The sequence below is a fragment of the Cupressus sempervirens genome, chromosome 3 (assembly GCF_028749045.1).
Source record: "Cupressus sempervirens isolate cs-2001-9-10 chromosome 3, ASM2874904v1, whole genome shotgun sequence".
NCBI lineage: Eukaryota > Viridiplantae > Streptophyta > Pinopsida > Cupressales > Cupressaceae > Cupressus > Cupressus sempervirens.
The window spans coordinates 361,115,048-361,134,268 of record NC_143120.1 but is presented as its reverse complement, the minus strand read 5'-3'; the positions used below and the strand labels follow the sequence as shown (position 1 = coordinate 361,134,268).

The following is a 19,221-nucleotide window of genomic DNA, read 5'->3' as shown; positions in this document are numbered from 1 at the left end:
TAATCAACATAATTATAATTTTTTGATCTTATATTTAACTCTATTATTGTTAAAATTCATCTCAAAATGGGGACATTGCATAGTTCCTTGATATAAGTATCAAGACTCAACAAATCATTTTTTATGTTCTAACAAACAATGCTAAAAAATTAGCATCATGAGAAATTTTAACCTTAGACTCTATAACACTTAATAAATCTATAAATTTCATCATCAAAAGATTTTACCACTACTTTGCCTCTCTGTTTGGGGTTTTCTTTTGTATGATTTATTGCCAGAGTACTATGCAATATGTTAGTCATCTCCATTAATATCCTTTGTAGACTCTCTACTTACCTATTCTTCTCAATCAACTTGATCAAAGATGAGATCAAGTTAGATTGATCATCATCATCACCTATAATGTTGGCAAGAGATAGAGCAGTGGATGAGCTAGATGCTTTAGTCTCATCTTCCTTTTGTTTCTTCTCTGTTGTCTCCCTTGTTTTTCTCTCTTTTTCTTCCTTGTCCTCTTTTTTCCTTCCTTTCCTTTTCTTCTTCTTGCTTCTTCTTTTCCTCAAGCAACTTTAGCTTGGCTTCTTCAACCTTTTTCTTTTCCTCTTCTAACTACCTTTTCTTTTCTTCAATTATTTTTAAGTGATCCTAAATATTTTCAAAATGGGACTTAGGTGTATCACAACTTACAAAAGGATTATCTTCAATATTATTAGTAATACTTTTTTGAACAATTTGCATTGTATCTCCGCTTATTGACACTTCTGAGGTTTTCTCTACAGTGGTAGATGCTACCTTTAATTCAAATATCATCTCGTGGACGGCTTTAGTTGTTTCTTTCCTCATCTTACTTTGTAAGTAAGGTGTTAGATTGTTCATATATTTCCTAATTTCTTCTTCATCATCAGTTTTGCACATAGTTCATATCATGGATTTCTGAAGTTCCATGTCTTCTTCATGAATTGGTGGCTTCTTTTCTATAACTCTATCATAGACTTTCTAATTCACAATGTCTTCAAGTTTCAAAATGTTAAGAATCATATATCTCACAATAGAGATATCAATCTACTCTTTCTCAGTATCATTGTACAAATCATAAAAATTATTCATTTGCACAAAGTTCCCCTCATTGGCAATAGTTGTGTTGATCTTTTTTATCTTCAATTTCCAAGGTTGCCTTGTTTTACCTTTTGGTTGTTTAGAAGCAATAACCTTTTTAGGTTGTTTAAGTTCTTGTTCCTCTTCTTCCTCACTGGAATCTACAATTATCAACAATGTTTTATTCCTTTTCTCACGTCCAGTAGCTTGTTGCTTAACTCTTTTTGACTTGTGAGTCTTAACTTCTACTAGCCTTTTAGATTTCCTTTTGGGTTCACTAGGTTGCTCGACTGATATAGTAGAATATGGGATGCTTTTCTCTGTAGGAGTTTCTGCAATGGATACATCTTATGCTTGACCAACTAATAAAGGTGGCACGTACATCACACATTGTTCATCAATTTGTTTCACTCTAAAGATTATTTTTCTGACTGCCTGTAATACTCTTTCTATCATATTGGCCTCAATCAATGCTTTCTTCATCATAGTCTCAACCTTCTTATGAGATGCTTTTTCTAAAGATGTATGGTAAGCTAACTAAGTTATCTCTCCATATGCTCCAAATCTGTATGAGGCTTCATCCATTCTAGAGTTTAATAATAGATCAATATAACCAATAGCTACATCATCACTCAATTCATAACCTAAGGGTTCAAGAAATGTTTCCCTTGGTTCTACTACTTCAACATAAGTTAGATTTATATCTACCATAAAATGCATGTCATCCTTAAATCTATCAACAATTACCAGTGCAATGCTCAATCTTTGTTTCATTTTATTCTAGAATGTTCTCATAATCAAATTGCCACTATCCTAGATTTTATCTACAAGATGCCTTCTACATACATTTATTATCTTATCCATAGTACATCTTTCGCTACTCGTAATCTCTATAATTGATAGAAATAGAAATATTTTAAGTACATGAAAGAAAATATGATTGATTAGTGACTGAAATCTAAATAACCATTCTTAGTTCTCTTAATCTTCTCTAGATTCTCAAGGAGTTGTACTCTCAAAATCTCACTCAAATCTACTTGTTCTTTCTCAATACAAATCTTATAGGCTACATAGATAAATCTTGTTGATAACTTACCACAATTTGAGCTTGCACAAATAGAATATGCAATGGTTATGCTCAAGAATCTCACATCATGTTGCTTAATGGTGTTGATCACCATTGCTTTAGCATTATAAAATGCTTTAGTATTGAGTTCAACTTTATTCTTGACTAATTTCTCACCAATGGGTACATTGCCTTATTTTCTAAGACCAGTAACCTCATGAATAAGGTTGGTAGATAAGTCAACTACATTATCTCCTATCCAAAACTTCCCATTATGAATTTTGCTTAATATAATTTGAGTTCATTCATCATTATCAAGTTCACGGTAGTAGTAATTTATTTGAATAAATGTATATCTTTTAGATGTTCAAATCCAAGCTCCATAATCATATCATGGTTGAAAATAATTTCCACATCCTTTTTCATAAATTCACCTTCAACAGTTTCAAACTTGCTAGACAAGTAGCTTCCTACACTATCCAAGTAAACTACATTGTTTAGAGTTGTTGATAGAGTCAAACTAAGGTTTCCTTCTAAGGGTTTCATAGGGACAACCTTCAATTTGGGTCTCTCAATATTCTCAACATTGTGAACTACTATCATATCCATGATTTCACCAAATAGAAACATATCGAAGAAATTATGTGCAAAAAATGATAAAATACCTTTTTCAAAGTAGGGTTTTGCTCAAAATCACTTTGACAACTCGCTTCTAGGTGCTCTAAGCTTCTAAGATAATCGCAATGTAGAAATAACCAAGTTTGTACTCTATTTATTTATCCCATTTGTTATATATTTATTATAACACAAATGTATATAACTCTCTAATGACAAATTTTCAATAATATCAAAATATGGGATGCATATGTTATACTAATCATGTAGATCAATGTGAATACTTTTACATTGTTGACCATGAAGAAAACTATAACAATAAAGTGGACCATAAAATTAGACTATTGTGTATAAATAAAGAAGTGAAATTTATGAGTAATATCTCTAAATGTATTCATAGAATTGTATGAAGAGGAAAATGTATGCTTTGTACATATAATATCTTTATTCATGTGTAAATACATCATTACATTAGTAATACTCTTGAATACCTATTGATGATTAATATTGTTAGATTGTGTAATATTGACATATATTTTCCAATTTTATTCAGTTAAGAAATTAAAAAAAATCCTTTGTTATTTACACCATCAACATGAATTAGATTATTATGAATGAGATCTTAAAGTTCATTCATGAATTCCATACAAATATATGTATTTACCATAATTTGACCCGAATGAATAAGCATTAGAAGGTGTGAATTAACTTACATTTCTCTCATATGAAATAAAAACACACAAGCTATTAATCCTTGAATGTACCATAATTTATGCTATTATTATAAAATCATATCTTATAAATTTTATTATGTACATTATATAAATATTATCAATATTACAATTTATATTACATCAAATATTATTTATAATATTTAATATAATTTTATTTATATTATTCAAAAATATTTAAAAATATTTTATAATTATATAAAGGATCAATGATTTGTATTATTAAATATAACATATATCTTAAATAGTTATAATATTATTTTTAAAAATAAATTTATATTTTATAAGATATAATTAGATATTGAAATAATTTACATTACACACATAAGATCTAAATAATAATTGCATACTTGCTTAGTTTTGATTAAAAAAACACATAAAACCAACAATTGCACATGAATTATTATAAAAATAAGAATATCATGTTTGCCCTAAGAATTTAATTGTTGTGTTTGAAAAAGACATATTTATGAAGGATCTTTCGATAAAGTTTTGATTTGTAAGATTTCTAATTTCATTCTTCAAATGATTAATGATAAAATACAATTTAATAATGTGTAGGAAGCACCAATTGTCCTTTCTTTTGGTTGGTATTTACAGGATCTACAATGAGTACTTTAATTCCCGGAATGGCTAAAGCATTGTAATTCTTAATTCCTGTGCAATGGATGACTGTACAGTATGAGTCATCTTTGGAGAATAGATGGTAAAACATACATCATCTCGTCTATCAAGAAAATATAAGTTGTAGAAAATATATATAATAAAATAAATCTGTATGAGTCATCTTTGGACAATAGATGGTAAAATTCATCTTGTCTATTGAAAAAATACAAGCTGTAGAAAATATAAAAAATAAAATAAACCTGTGATTCTTTCAATGATTTCTGGGGACATGGCTATCCTCCCAAAAAAATTACAGTTGAAAATTTTTTAAAAAGCGTTTGATCTTCATGATCTACATAATTTATAGTTGAAAACAACAAAAAATTTGGAAAAAATTTCCTACATTTTCGTGAATATAGAAAAAAAATAAGTTACTTTATTTTGTTTTTGATACATTTTGTGAAAAAGTAGGTTGTAAATTTTGAATAATACAAATAGAGATGTCGGCAAGTGAGAACTGGAAATTGGCAAATAAAATATGAATGGACGCGATTAACAGTACCGTTGGATGGAATAATGAGCCCCTCATTTTCATATACGCCTTCGGCGTAATTAGCATCATCATTGCACGTCATAGATGCAAGTGTTACTTATGGATTTTTGGAAAATATTTTTTTCCCTGAAAAAGTACATAATTTAAAAAAATTAATTGATCACATAATAACTTCACAACCCTCTCTGATAAGATCTTCCAGACTTAATGGCAACTCTTTCAGTCCAGAACAGCCACTCAAATCTAACTCTTTCAGGTTTTTGAGTTGTCCAATGTCAGGCGGCAATTCTTTCAACCCGGAACAGTAACTCAAATATATGCATTCTAGACTTTCAAGTAACCTGAGCTCTGAAGGCAATACTTTTAATGCAGAGCAACTATGTAACATCAAAGTTTTCAAATTATTAAGTTGCCCAAAGCTATAAGACAATTCATTAAATGGAGAGCATCTGTTGAAAAGCATATATTTCAAATTGCTAGACTGCCCAAAGTCTGAAGACAACTGTTTCAATTTCGGGCAATTTACTAGACACAAAAATTCTAAATTGCCGAGTCTCCCAAAGTCCGAAGGCAACTCTTTCAATTCCTTGCAATCACATAGCGTCAAATCTTTTAGATTTCTGAGTTCCCCAAATTTGGAAGGAAGTTCCCTCAACTGATGGCATCCCCATACGTTCAAGCTCTCCAACTTTGTTAGCTTTTCCATTCCTTCTGGCAGCCTTTGCATATTATTCAAATTACACCGTAAATCCACAAGAGAAGAGGCCGAAGTGACTCTGGGAGGAACCTTAGAATCTCTAACCCCGTTCTCGGCAAGAATCTTAATGCGCATATAACGCAGGCTTGGAGGAAGCTGGACATTAGCACAAGTATGATATGAAGAAGGTTGCCAAGTGTTATTATACGCCTTAATGAATGGAAGTTAATTTAAATGACATGTTCGGAGGAGGGCAGATCTTACCTCATAAAAACTCATTGCTTGCGTTAAAGGGCCATAGTAGGAAACGAGATTCTCAAGTTTAGCAAACTCCATTGGTAGTTCCGAAATGTAACCTGGAATTCGGAGCCATCTGAGTTCCCTAAGTGGTTTATGACATCTCCCGCTGAATATTATTGGCGACCCATGTTCATAAGATAGCACTCTTAAGGAGTTGCTCATGCACTTGAGATGGTAATCGTTAATTTCGATTGGCGGCTGCTCATATCTTCCACGAAAACAGATGCCTTTTAAGTTTTTCAGTTTCTGCACACAAGTAAACCATATATATATCATTGTGACTGCGTATAACAAATGTATTTTTTTATAAAATTAATAGAATGACATACCTCTTCTTTTAAAAACTCTAATAAAACTTCAGGATCTGTGATTCTATTTCCCTCTTCCTCTGATATCTTTTTCCCTCTTGCTTGGACTATGTCATGAATAGTAATATAACCATCTTCATCTCTCTTGATGAATGACGCCTCTTCGAGGGCTCTGAATTCCTCCTCACCTTTGGAATCAACTCTAGGCAGATATAAGCCTGGATTGGAATAAAGAAAAGATGTGATATCTAAAAAAGCCTCTTTCACAGGATCTAATAAGCTATGCCGGTATACATAATCAACCATACAGTCACTGATATCTTGCTTTTCCACCCTCTCCCCTGTTTTAAGCAACTCTAATACCATAAAATTTGCATTTTCAGTATTTTTAGCGAGTTGAGCGCCTGCTAATTCCAGCACAAGCGGAACACCACCACACAACTTGAGGAGGTCACATATTTTATTTTCATCATTGTAATCCCTTGCTCCCTTCAACAAAATCTCTCTCGCCTGCGTCTCTGGAAGGGGATCCACAAGATATTGTTGGCGCTGAACATTCCAGAAGAGAAATATGTCCGTCTCTTGAAGATTTCGAGTGGTGACAAGTAATCTGCTTCTCGGTGGAAGGCAACTTCCCAGTTCTGCAGGTAGAAGTTGCTTTAGATCTTTTTCTTTCAGACCGTTGTCAATATACAGAAATACAGGCTGATAAAGACACTTTTTAAAAGCTGAACACATCTTCCCTCTACCATTGTCACAGTCTTTCAATGTCACTTTTTGTCTGAATAATTCTTCTAAAATCAACTCTTGGAGGTGTTTCACATCATTGTTGGTACAATTTTGATCCATGCGAATTCTGCATTTATTATACATCTGGGGATCAATGCAGTCATAAACAGCATCAGCGAGAGTTGTCTTTCCGATCCCTCCAAATCCATAGACAACTACAACTTGTGACGATGCATCTTGTGCACTCAAATCAAGAAGCTGAATTACCCTCTCTTGTGCACTCTCAATTCCAACTGTTAAATTTATTGAAAACTCGATCAAAATTTGTGGCAAAACTCGTGACAGGAAAAGATTTTGAAATGAAAACACATCTTACCTGCCGGGTTGTATGCGACCTTTGACTGCGAAGCAAGCTTTGGTATTCTCTTTTGAATGTTAATTTCAGTCGACAATGTGAGGTCTTTATACAGTCTATCTAATTTGGCTTCGAACTCTTTTAAACCATCGGCACTCACGGAAGCAGTGAGAAACCTTCATAATAATTCAAAAATTTGATTTAAATTCAATAAATACCGATTACTTATAAAGATTTGGAACCTTTTTAAGCTTCTTCCTCTTATCTGGGTCTGTTTCTATTTAAAACTCATATCTGTTAAAAACAGCTGAAAATTATTATTTCTTATCGTTTGCACTCAAAAGTAGGCGATCTTTCAGTTTTCTCAAATGCATAAATAAAATCACTCAAATAATTGAACTCACCTTACAAATTTTCCAGTCGAAAGTTGGGATGCGCACATGATGCATCCTTGAACAATGTAATCGACTGCCTCATTGAGTCTCTGCTTCTCATCTGGCATTTGTTCATTCAGCTCCACAATTTGCTTCCCGAGATTAACCAAAACTTTCAAGATCTGAAGGCACTCTTTCCGGTTGTTAGACATCTCATTATATCTGGCCAATACAAATCCCACCACAGAAAGTGCTGCCCCCAGCCAATGAATCTGCGCAGCACCTTTCAGCAAATTTATAGCAACCGTTTCTATCTCTGCACTTGGGCCATCCTTTGAATCATGCTGGACAGATCATTAATGACAACATATGTCCATTTAATATGATTTTCCCCAAACATTCAGTGTTACAGACACCCAATAATTTACCTATAGAAATGTAATCACGAGTTGTTTTAACTATACGGATATGAGAAATTGACCTTTTGAGGAAGTTTGCCAAGGTGTTTATCCACTAGCTCCAAGAATCTTTGGCCATCCTGGATATAAGAAGTCGTTGCTGAACTAGATCCCTCTTCCTTCTTCTCTCCAGACTGTTTTGGGCATGACAAGAATAGATTAGGGAAGCAAAGCGCAGATGACTAAAACTCTTCAGAGGAAAAAGGTATTTTAAGATATATAAAAAATTAAAAGTTCCTAATTTTAGAGAACATATTGTATAGATAAGTTACCACTCTCTTCAATAGCTCTTCAATAAACTGAATGAGATCCTTAAGCCGACTTATATCGTTGAATTCCCGTAGAAAACTCTCCAAATCAACATCTGCTGGTTGTTGTGAAGAAGATGATGATGAAGGGGTAGAATTGGGTGCTTGTGTGGTTACTTGCTGAGGAGTTGAAGTGGTGGAAGGCCCAGAACTGGATGGTTGTTGAGAAGGTTGTGTGGTTACTTGCTGAGGAGTTGAAGAGGATGAGAAGCAACAGCATGAAAGACAGGAAAACTTGCCCATTACTACAAGTGAGGAAATAAAACAGAAAGAATACAGAAAGAAAAATGAAGTTGTTGCTTCTGCTTTCTCTAGACACAAGATCGTTTGCTGGGCTCATCTTCCTTTTATCTTTGTGAAAATCATTGAAGGCATTCTTCCACGAAATGTCAAATGTAGGCCATGGTTGAGAAGGATGGCATTAAAACATACACTTCTTTCCCCAGTGTAGGAAAGTGATGAGAAGCTTCAAAAGCCGAAATCGACAGCCTGTAAATCTGTTGGAAAGTTCAAATTTTCCATAATTTGTGGTAGAAATGTACGATAAAAGACTGGCTTTTTATCACGAAATATCAAATGTGGGGCATTGCAAGTGCAGCACAGCTGTTTCCACAACGTAGGAAAGAGGTGGGAAGTTTCGGAGGTCAAAAATGGCAGCCTGGAAAGCAGAGCAAATGACAATGGCTGGCCCATTCATTGAGCTGGACACTTTGCAGCCTTCGGATCAAGATATGCGAAAAGTATAATTTAGCCCGTACAGATTAATTGACGAATGTCATAGTAAGAGATTCATTATTACAACGTGAATCCCTATTACTTTTTGGTTTTTTTCAATTTAGTAATTATGGGAGAGGTTATTGTAATTGAATATTTAATTTTTGGGGCTTCTGAAATTCTTATTCATTTCAAATCATTCTTAAATCTTATTAATTTAGTAAGTACATATTTATATATAAGGTTTTATAAATTTGGTAAGTATTCATTTAAGGGTGATAAGTTCTAGGCTGCCCATGCTAATCCATACATGGTTAGTTATCTTATAAGAGATCATGATGGGGAAAGCTATTTGTTATTTGATAATAACTTTGTATCTAAACTTGGGTATAAATTAGTTGTGAATCCACCAAGGATTCCTAAGAAGTTGCTTGAGTTTATGAGGCTCAAGGAGAGAGTCTCTAAGTTAGTAATTAAGTATAGTTGGGAAGATGTAGTCCCATATGAAGTTAGTACATGTTCAGAGTTCATGGATTTTTTTGGTAAAAAGAAATCGTAAATATATTTTCCTAGGCCTATGTTTGCATTTTGGTTCTTTTCACTAGGTTTTGATGTGCTCTACCTTTGAAAATTTTGAAAAACCCCTAATTATGCCCTCTTCTTGTTTTAATCTTTCATTACCTTTTTCATCACATAAGGTAATGGTATGGATGTCATCAAGAGGGGACATTGGGTAGTTATGTGTGCAAAGGGCATTTCGTGTCCTATGTCAACAGAGGCATTTCACCCTGCAATATTTATCTACTTGTCATCTAAAGCTATGAAGACTGACTTGAGCGACCCAGCACATTCAAACTATAGCTGATCTAATTCACTCTCCTCCACCTGCACCATAATCGACTAACGAACTCAAATCAATCATAGGGCAGCAAGGTGCCCCTCCTTTTAGAGTATTCTATAGATCGAGGTGGCCCCTACTATTCTATGGCGTGAGGATGTGCCATTTGGGAACTAAACTATAGTTTTGGCCCTACCCCTACCCTACCCCACTATTTTAAGGGCGGACTATTGTAAGGGCTATGGCATGTGGAAGTATTGTTGGTTGGCTAGCTTTGTCAGTTATTTGAAATTAAAGTAGGGGGTATGTGCAGGATCATGGTGTGCCAAAAAGTGGCAATGTGAAAAAAATAGAGTTTGAAGACGCCTAAAAGCGCTTCAAAATTTGCTCTGACTTTTTTTCACCTATCCAGGAACCAAACCTGGAAGGTAAGGCCGAGCCTTATCGGATATCCGATTTGACATTGGATATCCGATATGATATCAGATATCCGATTTAAAATCGGATATCCGATATGGACCGGATATCCGATAATTAGAGTAATAATATTATACCAATATTATTATTATTATTTAATATTATTATTATTATTATATATTATTATTATTATTATATTAAATAATATATCATATTAAATAATAATATTATTATATTAAATAATAATATTATTAAATAATATATCATACTATTATAATAGTATGATATATTATTTATTATTATTATTATTATTTAATAATAATAATATTATTATTATATTAAATAATATATCATACTATTATATTATAATAATAATATTAAATAATAATATTATTATTATTTAATATAATATTATTATTATATTATAATCGCATAATATTATACTATAATAATAATATTATAATGTATTATATTATAATATTTAATATATTATAATATAGTAATGTAATATAATATAATATATATAAGATATAATATAATAATAAAAAGTAATATATTATAATATAATATATAATAAAAAGGTATAATATATTATAAATTATAATAATATAATATAATACACTATAATAATATAATATAATAATATTATTATTATATAATATAATATTTTATATTATAATATATAGTAAATTAATATAATATATATATAAAATATAATATAAAAATATAAAAAATATAATATAATGTAATATATATTATATGATATATGTTATATATTATATGTTATATTATGTATATTATATTCATCATATGTTATTGCAGTCATATCGGATATCCGATACGTGGGCATAGGATAAAATAAAATCACAGACTCGCAAGCCCTCATTTCACGTGAATTTGGGGCCAGTATTACCATTATCGATCGGATATCAGATATTCAGGTATGTTTTTTTTTTTTTTCCCAACTCATTTTTAACCTAAATTCAATAGATTTTAGGATGATTTTTTTTTTAGTTGAATCTAGGGTTTTTTTGACAAAAATGGTTAAAATTTAGATTTTTTTAAATATATATTACATTTTTCAATTCAATAGGAATGGCTTATTAGAATGATGACACTGAGGCAGGGAATAATATTCCTCATAACCCACCACCAAACGATCCATTACCCCCACAAAATTGTCCACCAAATGATCCTCTACCTCCTCAAAACCCTCCTCAAATCGAGGATTTGATAAATGAAAATCTCACCGAGTTGAGCGGTTTGCATAGAACATATAATAATGTACTTGCACTGGCTCCTATGTTATCCATGTTAAACACCATAGTGGATAACATTGGAACCCTTACGAACCAAAAAAATGACACTCTTTGTTGGCGTGATGAAATGCACCAGATGTTTGATGATGGTTTGGATTATGATGAGGTCGCAACCCTCAACATAACCAAAGACGATTCGGCTAGCCTTTTTGCTAACTCAAAAATGGGTCTACCAGTTGACCCAAAAAAAACCAAACTATCGATTAAATGTTGCACAAATGACGCCATACGTGCAAATTTTTGGGATCGTTGGTGGATGGTCTTTGATATCCCTCCACATGGCAATTTAGACATACCATTTTATTTCCTTAGAAAATTATATGCAGAATTTGTGTTGAAACTTAAAGTGAACTATTGGAGCATGAAGCCCAACATGGGCTTAGGACTAGGAGCTCCTCAGGATAGACCCTCTTCCCAGTGGAAGAAACTTGGCACTTTTGTCCCCCCCACTAATATCTTCCCCCCCCCCCCCCCCCCTCGAGTGTAGCATCCAGATATTATGGAAGAGGCTAGCTCTCAGACCATTAGAGCCATTCATAGGCTGAGTAGCCTAATGATATCTCAGGCTAGGTCAGTCTTGCCTCCTCTTGTTGATGATGTTGGTGTTAGTTCATCATTAGCTAGCTCATCACACGTTTGTGTGCCTCACACTTGCATTACATGCAAGAATATTTTCCTGGGTCCCATAGGTGATCTTCCTGAGTATCATTTTGTATTAGACGAAGATACACCAGACACACATATAGAGGCTACAAACCCTGATGTGAGAGAGGAGGGGAATGCAGAGGCATGGACTCCTTCGGTGTCAGTATGTGTATACATTTTTTTGTTATGACATATGCGATTTAAAGTTAATTTTTATAATAGAGTAATTTTAATTTTTAAGCCATACTGACTTTTACATGTATGTGATCTTCATTCATGTTTAGTTGATGACCGAGGAGGAGCTTAGACAGATAGATGATGCTACACTCTCGGCCATTTCATTTGGCCTTGAGACATCTACGGTACATTATGTTGTGTTCGCATTTTTTTTTTCTATTTGATATTGTAGCATATATGGTTGCTAATCTTTCTGTTATCTTGCAGATACCACCTGCCCTAGGGGGACAAAGTGTGGGGGGTGAGCCAGCATGCACTGACAAAGGAAAGGTAATTAGATGTTTTCTATTTGATTAAATATCGATGCATTCTTGTAAAATGTTTGTGGTAATCTCATTTAATTACATTCTTTATTATATATAGGGTGTGGCTACTGGCGATGAGCCTGTACAGATTCGGCATCCTAGATCATTAGGGATTTCCATTCGCACAAAGAGCCCCATTGTATGTATAAGTATCATTTATTTTTTATTTTTCTTATTGATGCAGAGGAAAGTATGATTGTTGTTCCGTACAATTTCTGTGATTTTTTTCGTACCAATAATGATTCATGTCTTGCATATGTTCATTACAACTTAAATAGGCTTATATGCACCTGTCCAACCGACCAAGTTGGTTACAAAGGTTTATTTAATCAAACAAATACCAAATTACTACTTTCCCTCCAAAACTAATATGACCGTTTGAATTTGAAATTCAAATTTCAAACTATAGTTTTTATGCATTCCCTAACTTTCTAAACTATTCCATTGACTCAAAACTAGTCATATGGATTTATTAAATGTAACTAAGTATGAAACTATCCTAAGACTACCCCATATGGCTCTTTTGGCCATTTTACATCATGTCGCCCTTAGTTCCTTACTAGGACTTTTATGACTTTTGTCTTTCAAAGTACATTGTTTATTACATAATTCCATTATTGGTTTTAATATATCCCAATTAACAATCAATGATGTCTTTGATCCTCTATCTTCATCTGGTACCAAGGCTCTCTTAGATGATTTAATAGGTGCCCCTGCACCAAACACCCCACCTTCAAAGCAACTCTTGTCCCAAGAGTTAAGGGGTACTATCTTCTTTCCTCCCATCCTTCTAGAGGGATGTTTGCAACTTTGCACCTGCAATGTATTACCCTGCACACCTGCATAGAAATCATTAGAAACAAAAAGCATTGGATCCTTGTTGCCAGTCATGGTAACCTTACTGTCTACTGATTGTGGACAGTCATGTTTTATCCTTGACAAAGGCTGAATAACTTGTTGCCTAAGGTCATGCTGACCCTTTCTCTTATCCTCCATGGATACATTCACTTCTTTGTTCACTCTCGTCACCGAAGGACACCATACTATTCCTATCATCACTCCTTTTGTTGTCATTGTCTGCTTGTAAGCAGAATTCTGAATTTTCTCTTGAACAATCTCATCCTTCATAACCAAAAGAGATGGCTTCAGTGGCAGATCTGTCATATCATGTTTACTATCCCTCTGCTCATGCAAGTCCACAAACTCTTTCTTTCCAAAACAAATAACTCTTTCCTCATCATGACTAGTCAAAGGATTTAGCTTAAACTTCACACCATCTTTGTGTACTATATAAACATTTGATGAGCCAAAATGAATAGTGTTCCTTGAGGCTTGCCAAGGCCTTCCGAGGATTACATGGCAGCATGTCATTAGAATGACATCACATATAACTTGATCTTTATATTCTCCTATAGAGAAATCCACTAATGCTTGCTCCCTTATAACAATATTTTGTGCACCACTGACCCAAGATGCCCTATATGGTCTATCAATAGGATACTTCTTCAATCCTAGTTTATTTACCATTTCATAAGACACTAAATTATCAAAGGAACTAGAGTCTATTATCATCTTACAAATCTTAGCATGGCTCATGCAATTTGTCCTGAAAATGGATGGTCTGGTCTCCTTTTGCTACTACATTTGTGGTCCTCTTCTCACCATCAAAGATTCTCCTTCAAGTTCAGGGTCTGCATTATCGTACTTCTTTTCTTCCTCTTCTCCTTGGGTCAAGGTGACTCTCCTCTCCTCCTTCTTGAAATCCACACCTTTCTCAGGGCACTTGTAGGATTGATTGCCTACTCCTCCACATGTGAAGCATTTACCTGTGAAAACACTATTACCTCTTCCAAATCTTCCTCCCCTGAAACTTCCTCTTGTCTCAGATGTAATCTCTTTTCCTTTATCTTTGTCTTCATTGTTTGAAGTGTCAAACTAACTTATTACACCTCTTCCTCTCATTGTTCCACCTCCTCTCTGATTTGCTTGCCTCTCATTCTTTCTTTTCAACTTGTCCTTTTCCCGGATTGCCAACTGAAAACATTCTCCAAGTGTCCTTGGTACATTCAATCCTATTTCATCTTGAATATTGTACTTGAGGCCATTAATGTATATAGCCACCTTCTCATCTTCATCTTCCAATCCTCCCCTAATACTCAGGGTATGGAATTGCTCAGTATAGGACATGACATCCATATCCCTCTGTTTCAAATTGTTCCTTCTAATCTTTATTTGGATTGCTAAATCAGATGGAAAGAATTGATTTCTCACCATGGTCTTCATTCTCTCCCAATTTGAAATCTTATTCAATCCCCTTTTGATGCAGAGTCTGCAGCAACTACCTTCCACAAGCCAATAAATGGTTGTCACAATCCAACTTAGGATTCTAGGACTTCTGACAAGTCCTCTTACCCACTCTGGGCATACTCAACCTCCAAGACAAACAAGGCAATCCTACTTCAAAAGCCTCACTAACTGTCACCAGAAATGGAGAAAATCATGGACATACTGTTCCAACCCAAAATCATCAATTTGTTTGGTTCCACCAAACTCTCAACACACCTTTGCACTTCTAGGCCTACAAACCTTGTAGCCTTCCAATTAGCTTCTTTGCACTTTTCTCCCAATATCCCTTAACAACATGGGGACTTCTCCATAGGTCCAAACACCCTTCTTGGCACCTACTAAGAATCCAAAAGCTTTTGGGCTGATCTTGCTCCAACACCCTCCAAACTGCTTCTTGGTACCTAGGCCTAGTTGATCAAGTTAGGCTAGGGCTTCAAGGAAGAATGGGCAAGGTGGGTTCCCAAGACCCAAAACACTTAAGGAAATCTCCAACACACTCAATGCATCCAACTCCAGCACTCAAACTGATCAGAAGTGCCTGCAACCATGACTGTCACCAATTACCTTGCAAAAACCGGTCAAGCACATGGGCTTTCTTGACCTAGGGCCGACTTGGAAAAATAGTTGCCCTTCTCTCTAGGCCTCCAACCTCTAGCATTATGTTTCCTAGTCTCCTAACTTGCATATCCCTCAGTTTTAGAGGGTGCCACCAGTGGGAATGCAAGTTAGGGATGCATTTGTGGAAGGGTCTAGGAAACAAGGTTTTTCAGACCACCTTCTACTAAAATGCAGATAACTTTTAAACCCCAACTCCTTTTTGAGTCAAACCAAAACCAAAAGTTTCCTAACTCACCCCTGCAACTATTTCATACACTTAGCAATCATAAAAGTTTTGTACAGATCCGTACCAATGTAATAGCCTAGCGATTACTAGTAAATTTCTAGAAAAGTGAAGTTTTTATTGTTTTTTCTCCAAACCATCGTACACTCTGATCTCCCCCTTTCAACTGAGATCACATATGACATATATAAAGGTCTACGTGACCGTTGGAACAACCATATAGGCATTCCCAACCATAAAACAAACAAACAACCACTTTTTGCTAATACTGTTTAGACTCTAAATACCCTATTCTAAGGCCTTTTGGTCCCATGGAGTCACTTGGTTTATAACCACACCAAAATTCTAGTGGGCCTTACATGTGCCTTTATTAAAAAACATAGACCAACTTGTAAAATATGGACCAAACCTTTATTCCAACTTCCTAATCTACTTGAATCCTCACTTTCATGGAGTGGCAAGGTGTCCGGCAACATAGATACTTGTTCCCCCCTGCCACATAGGTTAGGTGTCGTACACCACCTTTCCTCTCTCTCATTCTGAACACTAGTCCACCAAGTGAGTGTTGTTCCTCTCAGTCTTGCTTTTGCTACTTTTACCTTCTAATTTGCCTCTATGTCTTCAAGATCAAAGTAGTTCTCAAGGGCCTCTATCCACCCTAGCACTTCTTCACTATCCATTTTACCCTGGTATATTGGCAAATCAATATGGTTCTTCCCACCATTACCTTGTACTACCTTAATGATTCTCATAAATCTCCTTTCTTTAGGATCATCTGTTGTCTCATGCTCTTGCCTTGCATTACCAATCTCTTCTTCTTCATGGTTCTCTCCATGATTTCTTCCTCTAACCTCTTCTCCTCTAGGTTCTTGCCTTTCCTTTTCTAAGGATTCTATCATTGCAATAAGCTACAACTCTCTCTTCTCATTTGTCTTTCTTCCCTCACTCTAGATGCTTCAAGTTCTCTCCTCTCTCTTTTCTCTTTTGCCAACTCTTCTCTCAATTCTTCAAGTTCTCTAGCCATTTGATTTTTAGGAGGCATTTTCACTACAAGTTTTCTTCCTTCCCAAGGGCCAACTCACTGATTCTCTGTCTTTCCTCACCAAGAAATCTCTAGACACCACTTATGTACCTTTCAACTCTGGGACACACAAGGAGGAATTAGACACTCCAAGGCTTCAACAAAGGGACTAGCACACTAAGGATGACAAAGACTCCTATGATGACGAAATCTACAACTTATCTACTCCCAAAAGACCTTGTTGATGCTTTGGTACCATTTGATGCAGAGGATGGAGGATCTAACCACAAACTTGCAAATTCAAGCACAATATGGACCCAACCCCTATGTTTCAATGGTGTTCCCAAATGCACACAATGCCACCAAAGACTCCAAACTTGGATTTACATTCACCAAGTGTTCCCTCCACCTCTACACACCTTAAAAAACTTCAACCAGCATGTTTCTAAGGTTTCCAAACCCACAAATCTTCAGTAGATACAAAAGAGACCAATTTTGCCCTTTACTAGGCTATTCTCTTCTTTGGATCAGCAGACCCCATTTTCTTGATTTTTCTCCCAAACTTTCCAAAACACCAAGAAAATAAACTAGCTTTTCAGATACCCTTTTTTGAGTTTTATAACATATCCAAAAATCAGATATCACTCCTTTGGCAAGATTGTATAGAACAAGCCAGTTTGTCTCAGAATTAGGCCTAACTAGACCACTTTTACAAAGCAAGTACCCTTCAAACTTGCAATTTGACTTAATCCTTTTTCATATTCTCTTGTAATGATCTAAATCAAAGGATGGTTAGTAACTCCCTCAACCACCTCCAATCAGTTTCATTTGTTAACTCTTCATAAAATTTAAATTATGGAGTTTCCCTCCAAAAAACACATAACCGTTACTATTCAAATTTCTAACTATTAAACTATGCTTTTAATGGGCTTATTGAATTTTTTGACTTGTCTAATGACAATATATGATCATGACAACCTACATGAACCTATCAAATGACTCATCTACCATATGAAATCCTAAAATCCTATCTCATGCGCAATTACAACTTTTTTCGACATATGAGTCCAACATTATAACTTTTTATGCTTCCATGAGCCATAATTGGTGCAAGGATTGCCCAATTGACTTCAAGAGATGCTCCATGACCTCTGTAATGCCTTGGATCTTCAATGTTCCCCTGATGAGCATGGGATTCTCCTACATCACTTATCTTCATAAATAAATTCAAAACTAATTTCCGTGATATTAACAACTACTATTTTGTATCTCATAGGAGACTCCTAGTGCACATGAGGTCTGACAGGAGAGTTATGTAGATTTGATGATGCGGCCACTCTCTCCTCAGGCAGAGCTTACAATAGTAAGTTGTAGTTTGAATTCATGATTAAATATGTTATAAATTTAGCATTGATGAGTTATAATGTTATAGTTTAAATTGTAGATTGATCTGACAAACGTATTTGAACATATACAGCCCACAATCAGCAAGGTACCATCATTTTCGATGGCATATGAGAGGACTCCTGACCGGTGCAGGAGGTCGATGAGAGAGGTATTTATTATAAAATTTTGATAGTATAAATCTTCATTAGAAAAAAGATCATTATGCATTTGAGTAATTCAATGTTAGATATAAAGAATCATATAAATTTAGTAGTCTAACTTTTGGTTTTCCTTTTTTGTTTATGTAGGAGGCATCCGATCCACCTAGTGCAGTGAAGAGGCTGCATTTTGATCATCCACCAACACCCTAGGATAGTATAGTTGTCCTAGGATGCATCATGAGATATTTTGAGATGGCATATGCCACATTGTATACAGAAACATTAATACTATACACATTCTGATGACATGATCAACCACATTTTGTAAATGGATCTATGTATTTTGATATATATTTGAGTACTTTGTCTATGGATACATGATCTTTGATATATATTTGTGTAAAATTTTGTCTATGGATACATGTATTTTGATATATATTTTTGTCATTTATGTGCACAATGATATACATATTAATTTAGTATCTAGTAATGTTCAATTTATCGTGGATCATGTGTATTGTTCATGTTTATGGAATATCTTTAATTTTGATTATGTTTGTTATATTCGATTCAAATGCAATAATTTTTTAATAACATTTTAACAACCTTTATTATCAAATTTGGATGCATTTAATTTGTGTACAACTAATCCATGGGATGGAACCTATAATTCTAACATGTCTGAATAACCCTTAATATGCAAGAGGAATGAAGATCTGCAGGTTAAAGTGAAGAATATGCAAGTTTGAGTGGTGAAAGGATTGATTTGGGTACCCAAATGAGTGTTAACTGTTACACA

The 19,221-nt window shown here is 34.5% G+C and overlaps 1 protein-coding gene across 1 annotated transcript; it reads right to left on the bottom strand.

Moving 5' to 3' along the window:
• Window positions 1-4,526: 4,526 nt before the first annotated feature.
• On the bottom strand, window positions 4,527-8,511 carry LOC149566493 (disease resistance protein RML1B-like). Its single transcript, XM_089819812.1, has 7 exons — window positions 8,157-8,511; window positions 7,908-8,018; window positions 7,457-7,770; window positions 7,074-7,228; window positions 5,990-6,990; window positions 5,625-5,906; window positions 4,527-5,516 (listed from the first exon to the last, which is right to left on the bottom strand). Exons 1-7 carry the CDS (start codon window positions 8,433-8,435, stop codon window positions 4,824-4,826), a joined length of 2,835 nt encoding a protein of 944 aa, XP_089675938.1. The 5' UTR covers window positions 8,436-8,511; the 3' UTR covers window positions 4,527-4,823.
• Between the last annotated feature and the right edge of the window lie 10,710 nt (window positions 8,512-19,221).